Source organism: Poromitra crassiceps (assembly GCF_964638095.1).
Source record: "Poromitra crassiceps genome assembly, chromosome: 10".
NCBI lineage: Eukaryota > Metazoa > Chordata > Actinopteri > Beryciformes > Melamphaidae > Poromitra > Poromitra crassiceps.
Genome location: NC_139631.1, coordinates 50780727 through 50806359, shown reverse-complemented (window position 1 = coordinate 50806359; position 25633 = coordinate 50780727). Strand labels below are relative to the sequence as shown.

At 42.8% G+C, this 25633-nt stretch overlaps 1 protein-coding gene across 1 annotated transcript in view; it reads right to left on the bottom strand.

Moving 5' to 3' along the window:
* The window catches only part of LOC310784501 (glutamate receptor ionotropic, NMDA 1-like), a gene marked incomplete at both ends in the record, with an annotated part of 339903 nt that overhangs the window by 178124 nt on the left and 136146 nt on the right, over positions 1–25633 (bottom strand). The window contains 3 exons of the mRNA XM_083645485.1: positions 768–889; positions 7493–7590; positions 9159–9221. Coding sequence (XP_083501611.1) covers positions 768–889; positions 7493–7590; positions 9159–9221 — 283 coding nt within the window. The remainder of the gene's footprint in view (positions 1–767; positions 890–7492; positions 7591–9158; positions 9222–25633) is intronic.

Below are 25633 nucleotides of genomic sequence, written 5' to 3'. Positions count from 1 at the left end.
GCTTGTCTACTGTAAGAACGGGCGGACAGGCGGGCGGATGACACACACTATAGAAATGAAACAAAAAGATGTTAGACACATTTAAAGCCACAGTTACAATGAGCAAGAAAGAAAACTCTGGTTTGGAACCTTTAAACATTTTTTTTCTTGGGATGTTTAAACGTTCAACCAGTCAGAAGGAACCAGAGATAGAAACAACACAGGACACTGAGAAGATAACTACGTAGCTAGAGACTACATTGCAATTGAGTACCGCAGGAAAGAGACCTGACCTGTCCCAAGACCCGGATGTTAGCCCTTCCGGTTCCTTCGTCTAAAAGTCAATGGGATTTTTGTATGAGGATTTTGATTGAATGCCTGAAATAAGGTTTGTGGTTAACAAAAGTTTATGAAACTGCGGCCTTTGTGTCAGCAAGATAATCTTCATAGATGAGGACCACGTTTATGACTTTTAAAGCGTGATTTTTAGAAAACTCATAAATCATAAAACTGGTGTTCATGTGTGAAGATTATCTTGATGAACACAAAGTTTGCCGTTTGATAAACTTTAATGACAGACCTTATTTCAGGCATGTAACCGAAATCCCCATACTAAAATCCCATTGACTTTTAGAAGAGGGAACCAGGGTTGGCCTACAAAAATGTCATCCCTGCGGTACTCTATGAGAGAGAGAGAGAGGGAGAGAGTGTCTGCCACACAGCTCATGGCAGAGGAGAAGTGAGAAAGAGGAGCGAGGAAGAAGAGTGAGGAAGAGGAGGTGACATACCGTCTGGAGCTTCAGCCAGAGCTTTGCCGGTCATCTCTCTCTCTCCCACCAGCCAAACGTAACCCGAGCCCGTCATGTTGAGCTGACGGGCGGCTTTATATACCGCCGCAGCTTCATCCTCACTGTACACCAGAGATGGGAAAAGTACACACAATCTTTACTTAAGTAGAAGTACAATTACTTGTGTAGAAAATACTCTGGTAAAAGTAGAAGTACTGATTCAACCGGCAAAGTGATCTTTGAATGGTTTAGATCTCATCCAATCAATCAATCAATCAATCAATCAATCAAATGTATTTATAGAGCACATTTAAACATGACACATGTCAACCAAAGTGCTGTACATAGGGTAGAGATACACAAAAAACATAGCAAAACCAAGGCAGGCCCTCTGTCTCTAACCATGTTAACATTCTGTATCTTGTGGCATCCCACAGGGCTCCTTTCTTGGGCCTTTATTATTTAATCTCTACACGCTCCCACTAGACGTTCTGATACCAATTTTTTCCTTTTAGGGGTGGCTATTGTTTTGTATTTTTCTGATACCGGTGCTAAAACGAGACTTTTAAAATGGTGACAATGCCTAAATCTATACTTTTTCAAATTTAGCAGATTTAAAGTGGATTTATGTATATATATATATATATATATATATATATATATATATATATATATATATATATATATATACATATAAAGAGGATTTCTCTTTATATATACATATATAAAGAGGATTTGAAGTGTAACATGATCAGGACACTTTATTAAACATGGCAGCTATTTCATAGCATTATGGAATATGGATAATGAACATCCACTGATTAAGTTATCCTATGCACAGTCCTGCAAAAGGCCTCTCTAATCTCTTTTAAGATGCTCTCCTATTTATTCCTATGTATTAAGTATTTATCAAGAATATCTAAGTTCCTTGACAAGAAGACCATGATTACATTAGCTATGTCTTTAATTCATGCGCGTAGCTACGGGTGCCTGGGTGTGCAAATGCCACCCACACAGGCAGCTGGCACACCCAAACAGAAAGGGGGAAAAATTGAGTTGTGTTTGTTTGTCTGCAAAACACATCAGCTGTCATGCACAGCCTGTCGGCCATTCAGACCAATAGCGTTTTTGGAGCTGCCATTCTGCAATTCATTCTCTATGTAAGGACGCGCTAGACCAACCCGTTCTCACTCTGAGCGCGTCGCATATTGACGCTTTGTCCTGTCCCTTGTGCGTCGCTTGTTACTAACATGGTACCCTTGAGCGACACATGAAACGACTTGGGCTTTCCGACTAAACTCAATGCAAACCCATGGAAGTCATCTTTGACGCTTATGGCAACTGCTCCCCTATTAGCCTAACTGCTCCACCATTAGTCAACTGCTCGCCCATTAGGGTCTGGAGGAGCTAACCTCTCCCAGACCCTAACCCTAAACCTAACCTCTCCCACCCCATGCCTAAACCTAACCTCTCCCAGACCCTAACCCTAACCCTAACCTCTCCCACCCCATGCCTAAACCTAACCTCCCCCAGACCCTAAACCTAACCTCTCCCACCTCCCACGCCTAAACCTAACCTCCCCCCAGACGCTAATGGTGAGCAGTTGACTAATGGGCGAGCAGTTAGGCTGATGGGGGAGCAGTTGCCATAAGCGTCAAAGTTGACTTCTATGGGTTTGCATTGAGTTTAGTCGGAAAGCCCAAGTCGTTTCATGGGTCGCTCAAGGGTACCATGTTAGTAACAAGTGGCGCATAAGGGACGGGACAAAGCGTCAATATGCTACGTGGTCGGAGTGAGAACGTGTTGGCTAGACGTGCTCCTCTTTTAATGAACGCACCTGGTGTTTCAGCGCTGGTGGCGTCTGTTGTTTTTAGAGGAGCGCTGTGGGCGTTTACTTTTTAAGCTGAAAAAGTTGAACATTGAGGTAAAGCGCCCTGATCGTCTTTTTCACTCTTCCTACTGTATGGAATTATTTATCTAAATGCAAGCAATTTGAGAGCATGATTTATCAATTTCACGTTCAGATTTTGGACCCTTGGGGCCCTATTGTTGCAATCGGCGTAGAAACTGCGTTTAAGGCCTGGCACAGCGCAGATTAGTGGGTGTGGACCAGCGCACTCGATATCTTGGTGTCAGCGCTACACGCAGCCTCAACCATTATAACCACGCCTTTTAAGCATAAAATTATGCACCATCAGCTCATTGGTGAAGTGCAGTAAAGAGTCACAAGCTTGCCTTTTAAGCTCCAATTCCAGGTGAAATCCGGTAAAACCAGACAAAGCCAAGCGCCCTGCTCCCCCCCCTCCCTTCATCCCGTCTGTCTGTCTCCATATATAGGCTATTATTCCATATTATTATGCTTCTCAAACCAATCTAACTGCAGTTTAAATACTGCAAGCATGTAAATACACCACACTATAGCAAGATCAAAGTGAAAAGAATGTTCTAAACCATCAGCTAGAAAAATATAGCCTATCCCTATATGATGAGATTAATTAGATTGGTGAAAGTTTGTCCAGAAAGATATCGTTTTCTCTCCCCTGCTGCAGGTAGGATGATGCACATAAATATAGCCTACATTATGTAAAGGCATTGCATAAATGTGCTTTTATTGTAAAACTAAAATGTGAAGTAGAGCCAATTTATTGGAGCGGACATCACAGTAGGACATGACAGTAGAAGCGCGTTACGCTGTCACTTATCTAAATCACGTTAAATCGACGAGGGATATATATAGGCCCAGGATGACATATATGTTTCACATAGGGTGGTGTTTTCATTTCGATGTTTTATTTGGTCCAATATTGAAATGTTCTACAATTGCAGGTTGTGTTACCATTACACATTATTTAGATCTACCTTTATATCTATTTCGGCTCATTTGGTTGCTATTTAGTAGCGAAATGGAGCAGCCCATTGCATGCTGGGACATTTCACAGGCAGTGAACTTACAACTTCTTTTTCCTATGGGATGTGTGTTGTGTCTGTCTGAGCGAGGGAGTCAGAGAAAGACAGAGAAGGGTGAGAGAGGAGAGGCAGAGGAGCGCTCCTCGCAACTGGCGCACTGAATAGGCCTGGTTTCAGAGAGAGACAGAGAAGGGTGACAGGGGAGAGGCAGAGGAGCGCCCCGCTCAACTGGCGCACTGAATAGGCCTGGTTTTCAAAAGCGCAAAGCGCTAAATTTACGCCAGGTGGGAAGATATCATTAGGCCGGCATTTAAGGCCGAAACGCCCATTCTCGCCCATTCAGGGAGTGCGCCACGCCCATTCAGCCTAAAGCGCATTTACCAGCCTAAAGCCATGTTGATATCTTCCCGAGTCAGGCCCAAGGCATGTTTTTTTGCGTTTAAGGCCCGTTTTAGCGCCGAAGGCCTGTGGGAGAATAGGGGCCTTGGACTCTAAAAGCCCCCGTGCGTGCTTAAATTTGCTCTGCTTGTCCTTAAACTGTACCCTCACACTCAAAAGTTTTCTGCTTGGACAGATTTCCTGCACTCAAAACCCCCTGCTCACACTTACATTTCCTCTGTTCGCTCTCAAACTCGGTGCCTGCATGCAAATGTCCTCCCCTCCCCCTTCAAACTGCTTCTGTGCACTCTTGAAACTTCTGCTCTTGGATCTCTTCTCTCCTCTCAGATTTCTTGTGCAACAATCCTGTCAGAAATCCACAGCCAATAGAATGCCAGGATAGTGTCACATGATTGCTGGGTCGGGGATCATGTGACACTATCCTGGCATTCTATTGGTTGTGGGTTTCTGATAGGGTTGTGTCACAGAAAATCCAAGCGCAGACAAAAGATCCAAGAGGAGAAATTCCAAGAGAGAGCACACTCAGTTTGAATGGAGAGGGGAGACATTTGAATGGAAGCACAGAGTTTGAGCACAATCAGAGAATATCTAAGCGTGAGCAGGGGATATTTGAATGTGAGTGCATGGAATCTGTCCATAAAGAAAAGTTTTGAGCGCGAGCGCAAAGTTTTGAGTGCAAGCGTATAGTTTAAGGACAAGCAGAGTAAATCTGAGCACACGTGGGAGTTTTTTGAGTCCAAGGGTCCAAAATCTGAACGTGAAATTGATAAATCATGCTCTCAAATTTCTTGAACAACCTCTTGCATTATGATAGGTAAATAATTGCATACTCCTGTAGCCCGAGGGATTTTCAACCTCTGTTGCTGCCAGAATTAGCAATAATCTGGCTTTCATGTGGACAGTGAACAACATCAAACAGACAAAACTAGCTGGCTACCGGCCGTGTGGTCGTTGTGTTCTGATCAGTACTGCACGCGACTACAGAGGAAAAACAAACGGAGCAGAAAAAAAAACGCTCCGTGCGCTGTGTTTTGTGCACAATGGAAGCGCTCTCAACATGATTTTCAACTCCCCATTGAAGGTAACGGCTAAAACTTATCATGGTTTATAAAATATTGCATGATCTTTGTCCAAACTATTTTACTAAGTACTTCCAGTTTGTTCGGGACACTCATAGGCTGAACACGAGAGCTAGGATAACGAACTTGAAACTACCCAATCTGAAAAGCAAAGTTGGGAGAAGTACATTCCTCTATACCGGGGGAGAGGAGTGGAACAAGATCCCTAACGAAATAAAATATTTTCTGAATGGTTTTAAAAATCCTTCTGAAAAATTGTTGCTGAGTAAGTGAACCATTTAGTTTATAAATGCCTTCATATAAACGTTATCATTACTAGAAAGTGCTCGATTCCTAGGCTCGCCGTGGCCTGCAGCTCGCCTGCTGCGCGGGCTCGACTCCTGTGCGCCCTCGCCCACAGCTCAATTGCTCATCATCGGCCACCCTGTACCCCGCTTGGTGGGCTTGGATGTGCAGCTCAGCCACTGTGCGGCCTCGCCCACAGCTCGGCTGCTGCGTGGCCTCACCTGCCCTATTGGCATGCACAGCTCACTATTGCTCAACCTCGCATTACTGATGACATCACTCACTGATGACATCACAATTGCTTGAGTGACCATCACTGATCACATCATGGAGTGCCCAAGTGACATCACTCAGCGCACAATTGTTCCATTTAAATGGATCAGTGAATAGACATGATGGTTTACGGAGATTTTCCGTTTCTAACCCCTCCCCCTACCCTAACCCTAAAATCTCAGAACGTTACCATTTTACAATTTTGGAGCCAAAATTGTAACATAACGTTGCTATTTTACAATTGTCTGTGAGACTGTCTTGGAATCCTATATGGGCATAAACACACCTATGGACGTTTGCGCCAAGATGCGGCGAGATGACGTTAAGCGCAGCGGGCCGACACGCCCACAATTAGGGCTTTGCGCAGCGCTATTCCAGCGCAAAACGGGCGCTAACGCAAAATTACCGCCTTTGCGAAGATAGGGCCCTTAAAGTCTCCGCGGGTCTGTTGGGGGTCTGTCTTCCTCCGTCACGGACCCAAGACCGTTCACCGACATGACAGAGAAGAAACACAACGTTTTGTCGCTGCTCGTCTGCTGCTAGCTAACTGCGGGATGCTAACATTAGCTGCAAAGCTCATTAGGTTAGCTGCTGTCGGAGCTGTCAGATTCTGCTTCTGCTGGGACACAATTTTAATAGCTGTACACCCTACTACTAACCCAGTATGGATGTGATATGAATTCTTGCTATCATTGTTGTATGGCCTGGCTCCTTTGATTTCTGGGAATTTTTTTTAATCAAAAAACAGTACTATTCGGATGAAACTACTTTGCATAATGGGCCTGTGCATAATTAGCGTACTCGCCAATACCGATACCAGCATTTTAGGCAGTATCGGAGGTATTTCCGATACTGGTATCGGTATCAGAACAACTCTCCCACTGGGATGTATATTAAAGCTATTTGATTGGTTCACAGTTGTGGTATATTTAGCGTATGCCACAGCTAGAGCCGCATCAGAGAAACAGTCCACCTCTGAGAAAACAAATAGTAGCTAGCTAGCCTGCTAGCCTCGCAAACTGTACGCCTTTGCCATCGTGGGAAAGAAATATCACGCTCCTAAGCCAACCCATGTCACCATAATACCCAGAGTGCGTTGCAGTAGTGTTTACTGTCGGCTCCTGCTAGTAACGCCATCAGTATCCTACAGCTGAGCTAGCTAGCTAACATTCGCAAGCTGCCTACCGAATTGGAAACATTTAAGGTTAACTTTTGAATTCTGGGGTGGCTTATATGGATGAGTGGATTGAACAGTGCCTACCAGACGTTATTTCCAGAAAATAGCCACCTAGCCTCGGACCTAACCTTAAACGTTAACGTTAGCACAAGCATTAGCCGCTAGCTAACGGTAGCTGTTTATCACTAAGCCTGTCTTGCTGACGTTACATTCAGCAACTGTGTCGGTTCAGGGAGGGAGGGACTAGCTTCTTACGCAGAAGAGTATGATTTATGAATAACAGCCATTTAAATTGGAGTTGTTGATTCCTTTCATATTGCCATACTTGGTATGCATATTATACCACACCTAAGGGTGTTTTCATCCAACCCTTAGGTGTGGTATAATAAGCATATACCTGCCTCTCGTGAACTATTGCTTAATTGTAACATTGGTTTCCACTAATATGCAGATGAGACCCAATTGTATATGTCACTGGCACCTGGCAACATTGTCCTTTTTTATGTCCCTCATTTTCCTCCAATCTTTTTGACGTTCCTATGTAAAGCACATTGTGCTGTATTCTTTGTACAAAATGTGACGTTTATTATTATCAGTAGACTGACCTGGCAGAGAGGATGATGACTCGAGCCTCTAGGTCTTTGGCCTCCAGCAGCAAAGCTGTCAGGTTGGTCTCCGGGCTGAACAACAGCACCTTCTCTGCCTGGAGAGGGCAGCAAGACAGGCCACAGTGCAGGGCGATAGGCCAGAGCGCAGGGTGACAGGTCAGAGTGCAGGGCGACAGGTCCAAGTGCAGGGCGACGCGTTGCAGCGTTGGTCAGTGAGTGGACAAAACATCACAGGACACATAGAACACACATCATTAGCTTTTAACTGTCAGAGCCTTTCCCCTTTCCCCAAACCCCACCCCCAAAGCCTCAACCATGCTCCCTCTCACCCACGCCACCGGGGCAAAAAAAACATGGAGGGGAAAAAACAAGTTTCCAAGATCTGCCGAACTGAAAGAAAAATCAAACTCGAAGCTTGAAAAAGGAGGAGCGGCAAAAAACTTGTGTGTGGTGTGATGTCTCATGCAAACTGAGGCGCTGTCAAGACTCCAACCAACCAGGGACGTGCATGTCAGAGAAGGAGCGCTGATGCAACCGCAAATCAAGAAAAATAATTGTGGAAGAAGAGGAAGGAGGAGGAAGGCGGATAGTAAGAGCGGTGTCTGTCGTTTTCCCAACCCAGTTTAGATGAAACCACGACCACTTCCATATGGCACGATGAAACCGTAGCCTCTCATCGCTTTCTTCACTATGGTAAGCTAGCAAAACCGTAACCTAAAAAGTTGTTTATTAACCTAATCTTTGCCTTAACCCCAAGATTAATTAAACCTTCAAGAGACCTCACGCCTAGCTGTAAAATACTCCTCATACCTCTGGCAGGCTGCAACAGCTTCCCTGCAGATTCTCATGAATTTTACCTCTTGATAAATTCTCAAATTGACCATCATACCATTATACTTGAAAATATGTACAACTAAATAGTCTTCAAATATATAAAAATTTAGATGAATTAAATTACAACCAGCAAAAAAAATATACTCCGATGGGGGGGTCTGTATTCTGATATCAATCTGCAGGGAAGTCTAGTCACAGTTGCAGCCAGTCAGCCGTAACGTTACAAGGAGTAGAAATGTAAGTGTATTTTTGTAAATCGATGATCACCCAAAAAGTAAAGAAAATAAAGTCATCTCTGAAGTTAATTAGGCATGAGGTCTCCTCAAGGTTTAATCTTGAGGTTGAGGCAAAGATTAGTTTAGTCAACAACTTTTTAGGATAGGTTTTGCTTGCTCAGCTTCATTCGGAAGTGGGTGTGGCTTAATATAAACTGGGTTGGGAACTTGATAGACGCGTGAGGGAGCGGGAGGAGGAGGAGGGGGCAGGGTCAGAACAGAAAAGGAGGTGCGATGGTGCAGAGGAGTGAGAGATCCTGGTGCTGCTCCGCCCTCAGACCTGCAGACAGCCGAGCCGAGCCTGGCTGCATGCAACCTTCACAGGGAAAACTCAGGAGGAAGGAGGGAGGAAGGGCGTCTCTCTCGGCTAGTGGAAACCCATTCGCGGTGTGTGGAAATCATAAAGAACGAAAGAAAAGTAAGGGTGGAGAAAAGACGTGCCACCAGGATAAGAGTCTATCTCTGGAGTTAGGTTGGATCTGGGCTGGTGCTTGCTACCGGGCGAGCTCAGAGAGAGATTGGTTGGGCGGCGTGCATTGACCATGCAAGTATACCTTGGGTCCTCTCCTGAAGTCAAAGGACTGTTGGTCGAGGTTTTCATAGTTCCTGTTTTTAGTCTGATGGGTAATGTGCACAGAGAAAATATGCAGACACAGAAGAATATTATAGACAGTCAGAAATGGGGGGCAGTAAAGCATTCCAACAAATCTCCACTTTTCTGCTTCAAATCAGGAGGATGCGGGATGCTGGGGCACGCAAACACATCAGAGACAGCCTGTGAGTGTCATATGTATGAAGCCATATCACTGCCAAAATCCACCAGTGCAAACTCCAACAGCTGCACACACACATCTCCAACAGCTGCACACACACCTCCAACAGCTGCACACACACCTCCAAAGTCGCACACACACCTCCCTCCAACAGCTGCACATGCAGATTGTTTTTGCGAGTGCTCACGGGGAGAATATCCCCACTCGCACAAGCAGTATTGTACAGTAGCCTGCGAGAAGACCATGCTTTGAGCGCATGCAGAATCCGAAGGAGCGCACAACTGTTATCACCGAGCGCCATACCTGCCAATATTGGGCTGTGAAAAAGGGAGATTTCTAGGGTATTGCCGAATGACCTACCCTCAACGCCCCCCCCCCCATCACATATAACCCTACACCACTAATTAGAATAAATACAATGATGTAAAGCAAATCACTTTTAAATTAGTCTTACATTCATAGCTCACAGTAAAATAATTATTCAATTAAATTAAACAAACATACAAAATTTACAAAAGATGTGATCAAAAGTCGCCATCTAAAATTTACAAAAGATGAAAGAGAAATGTTCTTGGTGACTAGCCATTGCCTTGCTGACTTGCTCAGCCTCTGACACACCTCTCATGAGGAACGTGTATGTTAGCAGTTCCCCTCTGTGCTTCCACGGCTTATTTGTGTTTGGCATGTTTAACGTTAGCTTGTTTGTTTGCTAACGTCATTTCCCCCACTGTGTTCTACGCTAAAGTCGGGCCTGACATAGATTGTAAAATGCCTGGTATTTGCTGATGTGGGTAGCGGTTAGAAACGGGATGGTCTCTCGTACCAAGTGGACTGAAATTTGGCAGCATATCTCTTCTTCTTGGGACCTGTTTGATCCATTTCCAGCGGCAAAGCGAGTGGAGCCCTTTGACTGTATACATATGGCAGAGCGCCTCACCCAAGAGCTGCTTGAGGGAGCGCAGTGACGCACGTGCATCACTCATCACTGCCTCTGGCTGGGTTGGGTTGCCACCAGGTACCGCGACACATATCCTACAAATCATGAGATTAGCAAGAGAAATTACCAAGTGGGAGCACAGCAGGAGAAAAAGTAAAAAATCAGGATTTCTCTGAATGCTTCCTGTCGAAATGGCTGTCAAAACGCCTTATGTGAGAGCTATTTTATTTGACTGAACAGATATGAATGTACACACCTGTCTCTCTCCCTGCACTGTGTAGGTTATACAGTACTTTCAACAAAATGTATGTATCTCGTAACTCCTTCAAATCCAAACTCAAAATCTCCCTGATGAGTCACACATAGCCCACATACATTACACATAACACCTCACACTGCATTTTAACTGTCTACTCCAGGCGTTCCTAAACTTATAAGAATGCCGCAGCCCACTTTGAAATGTGAAAATCTTCCAGGGCCCACCCAACCCTTTAATCATAACTCTGATCAACACCGGAGACTAAGATGACGTATTTCCCTATGTGTTTTTATGTTGTTTTTTTTTCATTAACAGAGCATGTGAACTTGGGCATAAGGGAAATTAATAATTCAATACATCCACATGCAAAAACATTTTGGCAAAATACCCAAAAGCAGATTGCCAATTGCCAACATGTTCTCCCCCCTTACTCATCAAAAGTATTTGCATGCATAACACATTTACAAAGCTGGAAATAAGGACCAGGGTGTAAAGAAATGGAATTCTCCTTTAAAACACTCAAGATAGACACAGGCCTGTAGTTACTTTGTTCCATCTTACTGCCTTTTTTGTATAAAGCAGTAACTCTTGCCTTTTTACATTCCTGTGGGATTGAGAAATTGAAAGATTTCTAATGTGTGTGATGGGCAATGACCTCTACAGAATCTCTCAGGAACTTGGCTGGGATGGCATCCAGACCACTGACCATTTTAGTGATTGTTGTGATTGTTTCCTGGGAAAGGGAGAACTGCTCCTGGATCCTTTAGACTGATAATACTTTTTCACCAGAGGTCCGTCAAACTCCTTTGTGTTAACAGGACATTTGTGCACTAAGTCGTGGTGCTAAAGTAGAAAATATTACAGCATGGACAGGACAGCATGAAGCCATGCTTGGGGATCATGGACATCACCATGACAGCTAGGTTACATTTATCTCTTCTTTACTTTGTGGTAGTGCCTGCTTCTTAATTCTGCCTACAGTATGTCAATATGATCTGTTCAAAATAATTTATATGATGATTAGGAATGCACAATATTTATCGGATACATTATTGGCAGATATGGCCATTTTGTGTTATTATTCCGATAATGACATTTTAGCAGATAAATAACAGACGATAATACTGCCCTGAAAGCCAAAAGGGGGTAACTCACCAGAGTGTAGAACTGAGAAAAATAACTTTATTTTGTGTTGTTGTCCAGCCAAATGTATTGTAGGGAGAATATTGGAAATGTGTAAAACCAGTATATAATAATGATAACATAGACATGAAATCTAATGTTCACATGATTGTGAAGATTAGATTTAATGCCAAATTGTGGCACAATTAGGCTTAATAAAATATAAGTATAAATATAATATAACTATATCATCAGGCCTTCAAATCTAGTTTGGTGGGACTCTTGTTGACCCCTTGTTGTGTGTCTGTGTGTGTTGGCGCCTCGGAGGTTAATGTCATATGAGCTGGCACCTCAGGGGTTAATGACGTATGAGCTGGCACTTCCGGGGTTAATTTTATATTAGCTGGACCTCAGGGGTTAATGTCGTATGAGGTGGCGCCTTGGGGTTAATGTTGTATGAGCGGCATTTCGGGGGTTAATGTCGTATGAGTGGTGCCTCGGGAGTTAATGTCATATGAGTGGTGCCTCAGGGGTTAATGTTGTATGAGCTGGCGCCTCGGGGGTAAATGTGGTATTAGCTGGCGCCTTGGGGGTTAATGTCATATGAGCTGGTGCCTCAGGGGTTAAAGGATGGCTTCACCGGTAACCACTTTGTATCATCTTTGTATAATCTCGGTAATAAAAGCACATGGGCAGTGTTTTGCCTTCTCTCTCTGTTTACCTCATGGAGAAAATGCTCCTGGTCCTGTCTGCAGAAAACTCTGCCCCTGTCATTAAGACTTGTTAAGGCTCTCAATGCAATTATCTGCCATGTGCACATACTTAAAAAATAAAAATAAACAATAACAGCCGCCCTCTGAGCAGATTCCACGTCTCCAGCAGAACTTCCGCAGCCCCGTTGTGATGTAAAACGCGTCACAACGGAGCGCTTTGCCAGAGGAGAAAATGGGAGATGTCCATGAGGAAAACACAGAGAGAGGTAAACACTGCTCATGTGCTTATATTACAGAGAGTATTAATGATACAAAGTGGGTTGATTACCGGTAAAGCTTTCCTTTAATGTATGAGCTGGTGTCTCGGGCGCTAATGTCGTATGAGCTGGCGCCTTGGGAGTAAATGTGGGTGGGGTGGGTGTCTGTGTGGGTGGGGGTGGCATGGTATCGGTCCGATGTCACAATCATGACATTAGGCCCTTCCAGTACTGTAACTCATACTTCAACTCAACCTGAGCATTGTGGCGAGCTGGTACCCTGTTTTGGCGTTGCAGGGCAGAGCATTCAGAGTGCAGTCAAACCAAACCAAACAACCATAACTGATGTTACCTCAGTCTGCCTTGGCTTCTCTAGGGCTTTTGGAAGTTACTGACCCCCTATTAAAAAAAAAAAAAAAAAAAAAAAAAAAAACGACTCGAGATATTTATCCACATGATAAAGCAGATCTTTAATGTTCCAAAAATGACAAAAACAAATGTTTGACAAAAATGGAGTTACGCCCTGGCTTTGCAGGGCAGAACTTGGCCAACTTGGCTTTGTTTTGCCTTGGCAGTGGAGTGGTCCGAAACGAAGCAACGTGCCGTGGAAGCAACACGGACCTTTTCTGGAAGCACACATGAGCAGAAATGAGAGGCTAGACAGTCTATCGCAGTTAGCAGGCTATCCAGACTGAAAGAAGAGCAAACAGCAGAGCGATGGAATTAAATTAAATGGGTCAGCTAACAAGGCCATCAACGGTTTCAGCATGCAGCCATCATCAGCTGTTAACAAGCTGTTAATGAGCGGCTAACGTTACGTTATGTACCTTATGAGATGAGAATAACGGGCTAGTAGTCAGTGATAGTCACTGGCCATCCTCAGAGATACACTCCAACTGTTATAAGATGTTACTGGAATAAATCGCAAAAGGAATTACTGTCTCGCTCTCCTTTCTGCCAACTAATTAGCCATGCCACGTGGTAACGTTACATAACCATAACCATCGCATGCTTTCTGACAGCTGTTTTGCATCACAGCTGAATATGGGCAGGTGCATGCTGATCGAGTCTGTCATCATTTCAGTAATGTTACAATGCTGCAAATAGCTTTTATTCATAATTGAATGAATGAATGAATATGAATGAATGAATAAGTTTCGGTACATGTAAAAGACTGATTTCTCAGCCTGCGTAGCCGAAAGGGTGTAGGTAGAAGCAAAGCTTATACTGACCTACCCCTTTTACCTTACAATTATATGCTTCTCACAACAAATAAATAAGAAATAAAAAAAGAGCAAAGCACAAGATTTGAAATCAATCACATCAGTAAACTTAAATTTCCCATAACAATGAAATGAAGAAAAGCACACAACGCACAATCCAAAAATAATAATCTAATAATGATAATATAATTATTATATTATATATATTATTATATAATAATAATAATCAGTAAATTTAGTTTTCCACACTATAACGAGAAATTATATAGTTTTTATAGTGTCTTTTAAATGTGATTAATGTGCTACATAATTTAATAGTTTCAGGACATGTGTTCCAAATGTTTACACCTTTGACAGATACCCGGTGATTTTTTAAATTTGTTTGAGTCTTTGGTTTAATAAATAATAGTGTTCCCCTCAGGTTGTACCTGGTGTCCCTCATTTTAAGCAGATTCTGGATATGTGGAGGTAGAAGTTTGTTTTTTGCTTTGTACATGGTTTGTATTGTAATGTAATAGAGTAAGTCCTTGAATTTCAGAATGTTTGTGCAGATGAATAGTGGGTTGGTTGGCTCACGGTATGTTTTTTTATTGATGATTCTTATGGCTTTCTTTTGTAGTAAAAGTATTGAATTGGTGTTTGTTTTGTATGTGTTTCCCCAGACCTCAATGCAGTATGTCGGAGCTATTAATGAGTAATATAAAGTGATTAATGACTTTTGAGAGAGGAAATCTTTGGCTTTATACATAATTGCAATGGATTTTGATATTTTGGATTTTATGTAATTTATGTGTGATTTCCAGTTTAAGTTATTGTCAATGATAGCCCCAAGATATTTGGTTTCAGTTACAGCTTCAATATCTGCATCATTTATTGTTAGGTTTCTGGATGGAATTGTGGTTTTATTTCCGAATATAATGTACTTTGTTTTGCCAAGATGAAGTTATAATTTATTAGAATCGAACCATTGTTTGAATTTCTGCAGTTCCTACTCCACCATATCCAGAAGCTGTCCCAAATGGTCCCCACTACAGAACACAGTCGTGTCATCAGCAAATAAAATGCAATTAACTCATTGAGTGCCAGCCACTTTTGGAGAACGGACGCTCCCAGTGCCAGAGTTTCAGAGCGTTTTCAGTGATTTCTCGAGGCCCACAGAATATTGTGTGATATTGCTATGTAAACACCGAACACGCAAAAAGAACAAGGAGACTCTATTGTATCATCAGCAAAAAAAAGTTTATTGATACCATTTTCCGTTCTTTAGTTATCAGCCGGAGAAGATAGGTCAAAAACAGCAAATAGGCATTTCTATCTAGAAGCTGAGATATTCCGCCTTTTGTGAAATGCAGCATTTCAAGCACATTCACGGACTCTGAAGATAATATTTTCTGATGTAGTGAAGTGGTGTAGTTGTGTGATGCCCTGCGTGCCCCACCCCCCTCTCCCCCCCTCCCCCCCTCAACTGCAAACTCCTCCCCACACTAACACACAGCCTACACGCACCCACTCTATTTTCGGAGCGCTCAGTTTTTGTTCCCAGCGCACACGGAAATGCCAAACGGGACTGCAGGGGAAGGTTTGGCCCTTCGGCGTTGGGTGCTGCCTTTCTGGCGGCTAATCGTGTGGAGAAACTATATGCAGACAGACAGACAGAGCCAGAGGAGCTCAGTTGTGTGCGCGGATTGACTGCTGTTTCGCAGGCACCGTCAGTTGCAGCCAGAGCAATCTACATGGCTCTGGGCTGCAGCATGAGCGCTTTCTCTTTGATCAGGGGGCTTTTTCAGGCTATATTTCGGACATTTCTCTAATCTGGAGAGCACTGTGGCTCTGGGCTGCAGCATGAGCGCTTTCTCTTTGATCAGGGGGCTTTTTCAGGCTATATTTCGGACATTTCTCTAATCTGGAGAGCACTGTCGCCACCTGATGAGTCCGTAAAATAGGTTATACAGCTTCAATAGCTACAATATTTGTACAGGACATACATAAGGCTTTGATCCACGTCCCACCGTCAAAAAAGGCAATTGACGACAATCGTCGTCTTTGGCACTCTACGTTAGTATTTGAAATGACGACAGCTGTCGTCATTGGCACTCAATGAGTTAAGTGATTTTGAGACCAAGCTGATGTCGTTAATATATAAAAGAAACAGCAATGGACCAAGAACTGAACCTTGAGGCACCCCACATGTGACCTTCTGGAATTCTGAATTGATTTATGTGGACATATTGATACCGGTTTTGTAAGTAGCTGGTTAACCAATCATGTGCCAATCCCCTGATGCCATACTTTTGTAGTTTAACTAATAATAAGGTGTGGTCTATTGTATCAAATGCTTTCTGTAAATCAATAAATACCCCTACTGTATATTGTTTTTTCTCAATGCCATTTGTAATTTGTTCAACAAAGTCTGTTAGAGCTAGTGAGGTGGTCCGATTCTTCCTGAAACCATATTGTTGTTCACAGAGTATTTGGTGCTGGGATATGAAGTCGTGCAGTCGCTTTGCAAAAACCTTTTCCAAAATTTTAGAGAATTGAGATAACAGTGAGATTGGCCTATAGTTCGAAAATACATGTTTGTCACCAGATTTAAACAGTGGTATCACTTTGGCAATTTTCATTTTTGATGGAAATTTTCCGGTCATTAGTGACAGGTTACAAATGTAGTTTAAGGGTTTGACAATAGAATCAATAATATTCTTTATCAAGAACATATGAAAATTATTACAGTCAGTTGATTTTTTCCCTTTTGATTTATGGACTATGTCAATAATTTCTTCTTCATCCGTTTTTTTAACAAACATTGAATCCGAAATTATGTTGAATGTATTGTTACTTTCCATTTTAGGTGTTTTAATGGAATTGGCTAGGTTTTTACCCACATTTACAAAGTATTCGTTGAACCGATCTGCTATAGGTTTATTTTCCTTAGTGATAGTATCATTATCTGAGTAGAAGTAAGATGGGTAATCTTTAACAACCTTTTTCTTTTTAATGATTTCATTTAAAATCTTCCAAGTGCATTTGATATTTGTTCTATTTTTTTCTAGTAATTCACTGTAGTACTGTTTCTTGCTAGATCTCATAATACTGGTTAATTTATTTTTGTATATCTTATATTTGCTTTCAGCATCCTTAGTTCTAGATTTTAAAAATTGCTTATACAACAGATTTTTCTTTTTACATGCATTCTGTAGCCCCTTTGTTATCCATGGTTTGTCTGCATACCGTTTGTTACCTACTTCTGCCACAAGAGGGCAGTGTTTATCATATAGTTTGGAAATAATAGTAATAAATGAATCATATGATTTGTCTATATCTTCAACATAAATTTCGTCCCAGTTTTGATGTAATAATTCATTTCTAAGATTTTCAATGGTTACATCAGTTATTTTCCTTGTTAAATTTCTAGTTTCATTATGATCGTTTTTTTCAGCAGATGAATCAAAGGCAGCAAAAACAGGCAAGTGGTCACTAACATCACTTATAAGTAAACCACCAGTTAAGTTTCCTTCAGTAACATTTGTTAGTATATTATCAATAAGTGTTGCTGTGTTCGTAGTTATCCTGCTAGGATGTGTAATTGATGGATACAGTCCCATATAAAAGACATAGTTAATGAATTTCGATATTTGTGTTTGACTATGTGGATTTAGAAAATCTATATTGAAATCTCCGCAGACGAATAGTAGCTTATTGCTATTGATTGTGTTATACATTTCTGTCATTCTATCCTCAAAAATATCCATGTTTGATCCGGGAGCTCTATAAACACAGCTTATAATTATATTTTTTGATTTTTCACATTTAATCTCAACTGTGACACATTCCATAATATTATCTATGGAAAAGGACATATTTTTAACAATTTCGCAGTGATGAATTGACTTAACATAAAGTGCAACGCCCCCGCCCCTTTTATTCAGCCTGTTTATAGAGAAAAAGTCATATCCCTCAAGCTGGACGAGATCCTCTTGGTCAGCTTTTAACCATGTTTCCGAGATCGCGATGGCTGAAAAAAGTTTGTTGGTTATTTTTAAACAATCCTGAATAATAATTATCAGCTATCAGGTATAGTGCATTCAGTACACTGCAAAAAAAGTGTTTTTTCTGTTTGTTTTTAATTAGGTTTAATTAGAATTAGGTTGGTTGGGGGTGGGGGACCCCCAACCAACCTAATTCTTCCAACGAAAAATATAATTGACTTCAATGGAACATCTGGGGGGTTTTGTTTATGGGTGTACATGTATGATATGAGGACGGAGAGGTATAATGGCAAGAGGCCGGTGCTCAGTCTCATTACTGTATGCCGTGGAAATTATTGACAAAAAGATATTCATGCAATAATTAATGTTTATTAAAACATCAGAATTTAGGCAGAACAACAGTATCACAATGTAGAACTTGTGTAAAATTATATTGATGAGTTGATTGAATTTCGGTCTACCAAGATTTTCTTTGGTTGAATACAGCCCTACCGGATTGGTTCCGGCTGTAGCCTACCGTTTGCAGCGGGTCTGGGATCTCAGATTGAAATGTGGAAAAGTGGACCCGACTGTCTACTACAACTGTCAATCACCCCTTTTTATATTGTCAAATAACTAATTAAAAACATACTCATCAGAAAAATTACCATTGAACCTACATCAGCATGATAAGAAAAACTACCTACAATGATAGAAACCATCATTGGGAAAAATGTATGTTGCTATGAGGGCCTACTTCATAGCAATAGTAAAATGTAAATGTACCATAATAAAACTAGTCAAATGAAATAGCTCTTCCTTGCGGCGCTTCCACATCCATTTCTCTTTTTCAAAGCATGGTTTTCTCCGCGCTCGAGCAGGGTTATTCTGTGTTCGAGTGCTGTGAAAGCGCTCACAAAAATAATATGTGTGCGCTGCTGTTTGAGTAGCGTGCGCGGCTACTCTACATCCGCATGCGTGGTTCTCAATTGTGCTCGCAGATTCTGGCAGTGATATGACTTCATACTGTCTGTCTGCATGTCTGCCTGCCTGTGTGGAGATAACTAACCTGTACAGAGAACAAAGCTCTTGTCAGTTTGCATGTGATGTGTATGTTTAGTTTGGGAGCTAAATATAAATATCAGAGTGGAGCTGTTGGTTATTTTCAGATGAGAGGAGAGTGAAGGAAGCTGCAGCTACACTATTCGTGTCTGTATGTCTGTGCATTTCTCCATTCACTTAATTTTTAATCTCACTGGGCCAGACCATCTCCACACTTCGTTTAGCGGTTAGGATTAGGGTTACCAGCTCTGGAGAGCCTGGCTCAACCTATACTATCATTCTGCTATAGCCTTGTTTGCATTTATTTAACCCAATGACAATGGCGGCGTGAAGCCCAGCGACGGTGTTCTTGCAAAATAGCATAGGGGAGGAATTTGTTTTGGTGTAATCAAATTGCTAAATTCTGCGAAAGAAAATGCCATGCACACAAAACACTAAATTACGTGTGTCAAGCATGTAAAACCTGCCATTTTAGGCACCTAGGTTGCTTCACATAGCAACTGGGACGGGGACGGGGAATTTCGACTGAAATGGTCAGCGCCAATGGCAGAGCTTATAGCCTACTTCCGTTGAGTCAGACTAATTCATTTTCGCGGGGGCACGGTGGCTCAGTGGTAGAGCTGTCGCCTCACAGTCAGAAGGTCCTGAGTTCGATTCTCGCCTGGGACACTGTGGGCGCTGTGGTTGTGTTCCCCCCATATCTTCAGTGCCTACTGCCCAGGTGGGGTATCTCGTCGTAAGGGCCTTTCTGTCTGTGTGGAGTTTGCATGTTCTCCCCGTGCTCCCCCAGGGGGTTCCTCCGTATATAACCCCCCCACTAAAAACATGGAGAAGATCAGATCGTCATCGTCATCCGACCAGTGACGACAACATCCGAAGTTGGTCCCCGGGCGCTGTACGAGAAAGCGACCACTGCTCCTGGCCTGCCCCCTGGAGGAAAGGACAGGCCTGGATGGGTCAAATGCAGAGGACATATTTCACCGGCCACCATCAGCATGAGTGTGTGTAGTGGCCGCATGCATGTGTTGTAGTGTGTTGTGTGACAATAAAGACGGGCTGCCGTCTGAAAATCGTTTAATCGTTTAAATCGTTTAAAAATCGCAGTTTAAAATCGTTTAAAAATCGTTTACTTAGGCCTAGGGTTGTCAAAAATATTGATACTTCCGTACTTACTCGATACTAAACATTTTAAACAGATACAATACTCCTTTGCTACAGTATCAAGTTTATTGATACCAACAGTGCTTCCTCTGCCTCCTCCATACAAACACACAGGGACACACACACCCAGCACCGCAGCAGCTCAGCCCCTCCATCCTCTCGTGTGCCCCGGCTTGTTGATTTATGTCTTGAATGCATGTTTGTCGCTAGCAAAACAATGTGTGTTTACCGAAGGAAAGAGCCTTGTCAACATGGGAACAGATCCTCCGTGACCAGTTTTGGTGTGAGGTGCTCCCATTTCAACTTTATTGAAGCATTAAACATTTATCATAAACGTTAACGTAACATAACGTTACCCCAGCATTAGCCGTTTTATTATTAGCCGTTAGCCACATTAGCCATTTTCTAAGCTATTCCAAATGTAATGTCAGGCCTGCCCGAGTAATCAACTGTTAATTTAACAAGATTCAAAATGATTTAGCAACTGACAAGTGTGGTGTTTCTCTTATAGTCCCAGATTGAAGCTGAGGAAAGTCGACCTGCAACAACTAGACCCGAACACTCACAGCCTACCCTACCCACAGTGTTTGAACAGCAACGAAAATATGATGCAAGTGACAAGAAGCAAAGAAAATAAACAGGGCTGTAGCAGAGTATTTATGCATTTATTATTATGGATCAGGCCTGTTTACACCATGGAGAGACCTCGGTTCCAACTGGACCACTGCTTTGGAGCAGCAGAGCCAGAGCCAGATACATGGCAGTAACTTTACCCTGCAATTTATAACAGAATTTGAGTGCATTTACATGCAAACAATTAAGGGATAACTGGGAATAATCAGGTAGCTGGCAATAATCTGATTTCCGCATTTACATGCACTTAGTAAATAGCGTGAACTCACCGGGGTCATCCCTATGTTCCCCGGGTCCTATGTTCCCCGTTTTTCCCAAATGGTGTCCACCCGCTATGCCGACCACCCGCAATGCCGACCTCATCAGGTTTAGGCGTGGGGGTGGGAGAGGTTAGGTTTTGGGTTAGGGTCTGGGGGAGGTTAGGTTTAGCAGTGTTTCCCACAGGATTTTGAGAATTTGTGGTGGGGGACCGCAGACCCCCTAGGGGGGTGCGGGGGCATGCCCCCCCACAAGATTTTTTTAAACATTTTAACACATTGAATGCCAGCCATGTTTTCATTCCTGTAGGTAAGTTGTGCCAGGGGTGTTTTTGACGATTCTGGCTCATTTTAGAACAGCCGAGGATTCTTTTCTGTTAAGAATTCATGAACAGCAATTATCTAAAAATAACTAATAGAATGTGTGCTTTCTCTGTCTAAAAGAGTTAGTTTGCAGAGTTAGTAGTTATGTAGATATTAGCCGTTGAGTACAGCATGGTTTCAGCGTCTGGAAATTTATTCAGAGATAAATGGCTTTTTGTGAAACAGTCACTTTAACCATTCATTTTTGGCATCAGTAAGACCGTCAGACATTCTAAACAATAGTTTTGAACAGTAATTTCCTCCATAACAACAGGAAACACCCCTCTCATTCAAACTCCTCCCTCCGTGTGTCTTCTCCTCCTTCCTCCTGGCTGTACAGCGGGCGTGTCAGAAGCGCTTTTGCTGCTGCCTGCCTGTGTGCCTGCCTGCCTGCTTGCCTGCGTGCGGACGCTCCTTGTGCGAGTCAAGATGGGCCGGGGAATGCGTGGGCGATGGGCAGATGTTGATTCTGGCCTTTCTGAGGTGTTTCAAAGTGTGTTTCACCTATGATCTATTTTGCAAATCGCTCTCCGCTCTCTGTGTGCTGCTGCCGGTGCGCGGCCGCTCTCAGGCAAGACAAGTCTTGAATGGATTACTGTAAAATCGCGTCGCCATTTCCTTGAATGGCTTGCTACCGCGGTGTGTGTGTGTGTGTGTGTGTGTGTGTGTGTGTGTGTGTGTGTGTGTGTGTGTGTGTGTGTGTGTTCGCGCGTTGCTGCGCGGCTCTGGGGGGAAGGGATCTCTGTCCGTTCTGTGTGTGTGTCTCGGGCTTCTGACTGTAAAATCGCCATCGAAGAGGCGGCTGCTTTTGGTCCCGTGGCTTTTGGGTCCCATGGCTGTGGCTTCTCTCGGTCTCTGTCGCCACTTAGTGGTCGGTAACATAGATTACACACATGCTCTTGCTCCAAATAGTTATCTCAAAGATGTAAAAGGGGTTGATTGATGTCCCACCGTCAAAAAAAAAAAATCTTTATGTAAGACGAGTTAGTCCGTCCTTGGCACTTAAGCGCTGGATTATGTAAGACGAGTTAGGTCGTCTATGGCACTTAATGTGTTAAAGTAAAATGCATGAATTTGGTGTACTTTGAGAAAGCTTAAGAGCAAAATTAAAAGGCTAGATCTATGAAGAACATGTCATCATTACTGTGCTGTGGGTTTACAATGACAAACTAAATTTCTCCCTATAGGTCAGGGATACTCAACTTGCTTTGCCACTTTCGTGAAATGATAGAAGGCGAGGGGCCAGTTAATAAACAAACAATATACATTTTTCTGTAGCGGATTGTAGGTTTTTGGGGTGTCAGCCGGAGTTTAGGCTGACAGTGTTGTGCACACGGATAGTTAGTTAGGTTAAGTTAGTTGGGTTAAGTACATACATAAGTCCCTGGGTAGCGAGCAGATGGCGGTATTTGACAATTTAGCAGCTAAATCATAGATTATTGAAAGATATTCCATATTCCAGACTGAAATGCTATAACAGAAGTATTGGCCAGAATGACATGAACATTTATTGGACACTTATTCAGCGGATATCTTGCATGTTGCGTTCAGGTGCACTGTAAAAAAAAAAAAAAAAAATTTGGGTCAACATCTTATTGTGGCGGTCAAAATATTATTGTGGCGGCCCGCCACAAATTCCTTTATGTATGGGAAACACTGGGTTTAGGCATGGGGGGAGGTTAGGTTTGGCGTGGGGGCTGGGAGAGGTTAGTGAAAAACGGGGAATATAGAACCCGGGGAACATAGAACCCGGGGAACATAGACATGATCCCAACTCACCTTAAACTGCGTGAGTGCATAGACTGCAATGAATAAACCTGATGATTCAGCAGAAACCAGTGTGTTTATCGGTTTTCTCATAAACTGATAACGGCCTTTATCCAGTAAAGGATGCTGTTTACATGACACTCGAATAATCAGGTAACTCTAGAAATCCGATAATAAACAGTTTATTAGTGTGTATGTAAATGTACTCAGAGTCCTGGTCATGCATAGCTGGGGCTCTATCTTCCCAAAAGCACTAATTTAGTGTTTGCGCTCGTTTAACGCCGTGCGCAATCCAAATTCGGGGCGGACACAAGCGCATGCCTGTGATAATTGTACTGGGCATTGGCTGCCCCATGCCAAAGCAGGCGTTTCAGCGCTAAAATGTGGGATAGATGGCATTACCCTATCGTCAGCAGCGCGCAATTACTTTGCGCTAAGAGCTTTGAAAAGGACCTCTTACGCGCAAATACCTCTCTGCGCTGGGTGCGCTGCACGGAGATTACGGCTGCGCTCCCAGCGCAGAGAGGTATTTGCAGAGTGGAAAGTGGAATTCCTTTTGGATATGTCATTACGCACAGCCTTGCCATCTCACAACATCAAATTATGCTGCTAAAATTGAGTATTAGCAGATAATTCAGTGAGGCAATCAACTACAACTCACTGAGAAACTTTTATCACATCGCAAAGAGGGAAATGAATTGAGAAAACTTGTTGGACAATGGACATAGGCTATTTACCTTCATAATCCGAAGGGTCATTGGCACCACAGACGATCTGTCAATAAGCTCCCTCTGTTCTCGCACGAGTTGAGTACACTCTATTACGCATGGAGAGAATTATAGCATATTGCATTGCCTCGCGCAAACAGCCATTGCAAGACGGGAATCTGATTGGTTTTGATTGACGTACTGCCCAGCCTTGCCTGGCCATGCCTGTGAATAATTCTGGTAGTTAAGACCGCCCAAATCCCGTTTGCGCAGGCATTTTGGGGCGCAGATGATTTTGGCACGGCTCTAATTTGCGCTTGCGACACGTGCCATGAACCTTTCCGCATCCCGGCCAAGAATTGCATCCCCAACATATTTTGGGGCTGTTTTAACTTAGAAATAGGTCACGTCTACCAGACAATTATATCACTTTTAAACAGTTACATTTCTGTATAAATCATTACAAGTATGCTCCCGTGAGGGGGAGATGCTTTTTTTTGCTGATTGGCAGGGAAGCAAAACTCGGCAGAACACCTGGCGGATGGCGCAAGGCGGAATGCTATCTTCCCTGCCTTAAGGCACGCGCAAACAGGTGCGCAATCGCTATTAGGGGATAGCGCCTGTCGGAAGATAGAGCCCCTGGTGTTTGGGCTGTGTTGGGCTACACTGGGGGCAGCTTGAGGGAGGCTTTGGACGAAATTGTAGCCTGCATGAAACATGGATCCTGCCCCCACTACTTAAGACAATTTAAAAATATATATTGTGAATATATGCCCATGTTTTAATAATACAGTAATTAAAAACAAAAGCCTCTTAATGTGTTGTCCTTTTTCCTCCGTGGTATCGAAAATACTATCGAGTATCGATATTTTCCTGGTTATTGATATTGAAGTTGAAATTCTAGTATCGTGACCCTAATTAAGACAATCAGAGTAGAGGAGGCCACTCAACATACTGGACGTTCCAAAACAACCCAACGGAAATAAGTGTAGACAGCAAGCTCCAATTGTGGCACCTGGCATCTTTACTGGTATCTACTGGCATCTTCCTGTGGCAGCGAGAGATGATGGGCATATATATATATATATATATATATACATATACACACACACGCTTAGTATGCGGCAATCTTCACATGTATTTTAAACTAGTAGCGCCATGTCACCGACTCACAGCACAGCTGGTGAGGTGGCAGAGTTTAATAACATCAATGCTGAATGGCGGAGTGATATTTGAGTGATGAGGCTTTTTTTTTCCTCAATATGAGTACGGCGAAGAGTCACACGTGTGCTGATATGCTGATTTGAGCAGATTCGAAATGTTTAGTTGACCAATCAGATGGCTTGGTCGGAACTACCTCTTGTATAAGTACAGGATAATCAAGGTGTGCGTTAAACAATTTTAATGCAGGATAGAACGAAAGTACCACCCAACGCGAACTGACCAATAACCAAATTGCCTCCGCAAATTGACCAATCAGATTGCTTCGTTGGATACTTGTAAAATACACTCCACATAGAAAACATTTCTGCAAAATGCTCAAAAGCCAGATTGCCAACATTTTCTCCCCCTTACTCAGAAATATTTGCCTGCACAGGGGTTAGAGTGGGATTTGGCTGGTGATTTTGAAAAGAAAATGCACAAGCATTTCACTTCCTACCATTCTCCAAACAATGCACTGCAATTGTCTTTGCTTTTAGCTAGATTTAATTCAAATGAGTCTGGCATGGTTTGAAAGCTTGCAGGCTGGGGTACATCACCCAAATCACATTAGTATGTTGCTGTTACAATGCATTAGCTCAAATGCTAACCGTTTCATGTATGTGGACG